Source organism: Penaeus monodon, chromosome 28, assembly GCF_015228065.2.
Source record: "Penaeus monodon isolate SGIC_2016 chromosome 28, NSTDA_Pmon_1, whole genome shotgun sequence".
NCBI lineage: Eukaryota > Metazoa > Arthropoda > Malacostraca > Decapoda > Penaeidae > Penaeus > Penaeus monodon.
Window position 1 is genome coordinate 5,029,151 of NC_051413.1, and position 372 is coordinate 5,029,522.

The following is a 372-nucleotide window of genomic DNA, read 5'->3' on the forward strand; positions in this document are numbered from 1 at the left end:
TGCGGCAGGGAGACGTAAAGAAAAACAGAACAAGGTAATTAAACACAAAAAAGAACCACACACACAAAAAAAAAAAAAAATCAACCACACGAAGAAAACATAAACTAAAGCAAAAACAGTACACATACAAACACAAAAGCGACAAACGGAAAACAAACAGCTTAACGGAGGCCCAAACAGGCGAAGATTGCGTGAACAAACAGCACTTACCGGTCCCGTGTGAAAGACGCTTATGAGTTCTAGAACAAACTCAGAATTCATCATGTTGGCGATTCTGAAAGAGAGAGAGAAAAAAAAGTTAAAAAGGGCATTTCACTCTGGAAGAATGGATAGAATCGTGTAAAAAAAATAAGAGATGAATTTTAAAAGGGA

At 36.8% G+C, this 372-nt stretch overlaps 1 protein-coding gene across 1 annotated transcript in view; it reads right to left on the minus strand.

The window, feature by feature from the left end:
- LOC119591314 (ATP-binding cassette sub-family G member 5-like) overlaps window positions 1-372 on the minus strand; it is a 12,601-nt gene that overhangs the window by 9,376 nt on the left and 2,853 nt on the right. The window contains exon 2 of the mRNA XM_037940045.1: window positions 211-274. Within this exon, the coding sequence (XP_037795973.1) occupies window positions 211-264 (54 nt within the window). The 5' untranslated portion in view covers window positions 265-274. The remainder of the gene's footprint in view (window positions 1-210; window positions 275-372) is intronic.